This window comes from Micromesistius poutassou, assembly GCF_964030765.1.
Source record: "Micromesistius poutassou genome assembly, chromosome: 21".
Classification (NCBI taxonomy): domain Eukaryota; kingdom Metazoa; phylum Chordata; class Actinopteri; order Gadiformes; family Gadidae; genus Micromesistius; species Micromesistius poutassou.
This window is the reverse complement of record NC_140291.1, coordinates 12,830,986-12,833,485: the sequence shown is the minus strand read 5'-3', so window position 1 is coordinate 12,833,485 and position 2,500 is coordinate 12,830,986. Positions and strand designations below refer to the sequence as shown.

Below are 2,500 nucleotides of genomic sequence, written 5' to 3'. Positions count from 1 at the left end.
TGACCCTGACCCTGACCCTGACCCTGACCCCCGAGCCCTGACCCTGACCCTGACCCTGACCCCCGAGCCCTGACCCTGACCCTGACCCTGACCCCCGAGCCCTGACCCTGACCTTGACCCTGACCCCCGAGCCCTGACCCTGACCCTGACCCTGACCCTGACCCCCGAGCCCTGACCCTGACCCTGACCCTGACCCTGACCCTGACCCCCGAGCCCTGACCCTGACCCTGACCCTGACCCTGACCCCGAGCCCTGACCCTGACCCTGACCCTGACCCCCGAGCCCTGACCCTGACCTTGACCCTGACCCTGACCCCCGAGCCCTGACCCTGACCTTGACCCTGAGCCCCGAGCCCTGACCCTGACCCTGACCCTGACCCTGACCCTGAGCCCAGAGCCCTGAGCTCAGCATATTTCTGGGCCCCCCATATTGGTCAAATTCTAATTTGAACCAATAGGCATACATAAAATGAGTGGGGGTTACTTACAACATAACAAATGCAGTTGATTGACACTGGGTGGGTACTTTTCGGTGTACCTGTGCAGGTGGTCTTGAGAGGTGCTGAGGGTCAGGTTGTGTCCCAAGACGGTCAGACAGGCGCTGAGGTCAGCCCACTGGACCAGCTCCCCCAGAGGACCGCCCCGCTCCACCATGGAGCCGAACCGCTGGCCTGCCACGCCGGCCAGGACCCCCGGGTACAAGAGCACCTACCGGGAGGGAGGGAGGGAGGCAAGGAGGGAGGGATGAGGGAGGGAAGGAAGGAAGGAAGAAGGAGGGAGGGAGGGAGGGAGGAGGGAGGGATGAGGGAGGGAAGGAAGGAAGGAAGGAGGGAGGGAGGGATGGAAGAAGGAGGGAGGGATGGAAGAAGGAGGGAGGGAGGGAGGGAGGGAGGGATGAGGGAGGGAAGGAAGGAAGGAAGGAGGGAGGGATGAGGGAGGGAAGGAAGGAAGGAAGGAGGGAGGGAGGGATGGAAGAAGGAGGGAGGGATGGAAGAAGGAGGGAGGGAGGGAGGGAGGGAGGGAGGGAGGGAGGGAGGGATGAGGGAGGGAAGGAAGGAAGGAAGGAAGGAGCGAGGGAGGGAGTGAAGGAGGGAGGGAGGGAGACTCTTCAACCAGTACTTCTTATTTGACCAGAAACCTTGCTTCCTGTTGCTTCTTCTGCTAACTATTCTACCAGGGCCTCTTTGACCTGTAACTATTCCAGCCAGTAGCCTTATTTAGTTATTCTTCTAGCTGCTTCTACTAGTATCCCGTCTAACTTACTAAAGTAACAATTCTACCAGTACCACCACGTCACACCCATCCTCAAATCCCTGCATCCTGGCTTCCTGTCCAGTACAGGATTGAATTCAAAGTTTCCCTTCTTGTCCCACCAGTGCCTCCCATGGCACTGCCCCCCTGCTATACCTCAGACAACTCATCACCCCGCATTCCTCCTCACGCCATCTCCGCTCTGGACAGGCCAACCTCCTCCAGCCTCTGAGGACTGAAGGCTTCGGACTATGGGCGACCGCGCCCTCTGTTCAGCTGCACCCAGTCTGTCCAGCTAAGGGCCCCACAGACTGTGGACTCTTTTAAAAAAAAGGCCTTAAAACACGTCTTTTTAGAAAAGCCTATGGCTAAAACTGCTATTTTAGCCATAGTCTTTAGGTTCGTTTTGTTTTTGTTTTTTTCTCTCTGTCTTCCTTTTATGGTAGCTTTAAAGTCTTTTATGTTGTTTTTATCCTTTTTTTAATGTGCATTGTAGCACTTTGAGGTCATTGAGTTGATGTAAAGTGCGTTTTAAATCAAATGTATTATTATTATTATTATTATTCCAGTAATAACTTCTACCAGTAGCCGTATCATTGGAGTTTCTACCAGAAGCTCCATCATGTATCTATTCTAACAGATATATATCCACTCCGTCTTTAGTCGACTCCCTTGACTCAAACCATACCCACAACCCTAACCCTCACCCTCACCCTCACCCTCACCCTCACCCTCACCCTCACCCTAACCCTCACCCTCACCCAAACAGCAGCTCACCACAGAACACCTGCAGAGGACGGAGGTCCTACCTTCATCTGAGGTGACGTGGTGTTGCTCTGTTTCATCCTCAGACCAGCTTGGATCCACTCCCGGGACATCTGCTCTACCCTAGACCGGACGAACCCCAGCGCAGGACCCCTGCTGCTGCTGACCTCCTCGTACAGCAGGCTCAGGGTCGTCCTGATTTCTGCCTGCGGAGAATGAGAAACCAGAAACCCACTGTAAGGGGAAGTAATTGTGCCACCACAGCAGTTTTTTGTTTGTTTATGATTGCACTACAATAAGGCGACCGTATTACCTTAGCAGCCATGGTTACAACGTGGGTCTGTACAATACCGTGGTTACAACATGGGTCTCTACGTTACCGTGGTTACAACTTGGGTCTCTACGTTACCGTGGTTACAACATGGGTCTCTACGTTACCGTGGTTACAACTTGGGTCTCTACGTTACCGTGGTTACAACTTGGGT

The 2,500-nt window shown here is 54.4% G+C and overlaps 1 protein-coding gene across 1 annotated transcript in view; it reads right to left on the bottom strand.

Annotated features, from left to right (window-relative positions):
* Positions 1 to 2,500, bottom strand: part of LOC311366844 (alpha-1,6-mannosylglycoprotein 6-beta-N-acetylglucosaminyltransferase B-like) — a gene marked incomplete at its 5' end in the record, with an annotated part of 18,471 nt that overhangs the window by 7,915 nt on the left and 8,056 nt on the right. Inside the window, 2 exons of the mRNA XM_084485611.1 lie at positions 538 to 707; positions 2,060 to 2,221. Of these exons, the coding sequence (XP_084341737.1) occupies positions 538 to 707; positions 2,060 to 2,221 (332 nt within the window). The remainder of the gene's footprint in view (positions 1 to 537; positions 708 to 2,059; positions 2,222 to 2,500) is intronic.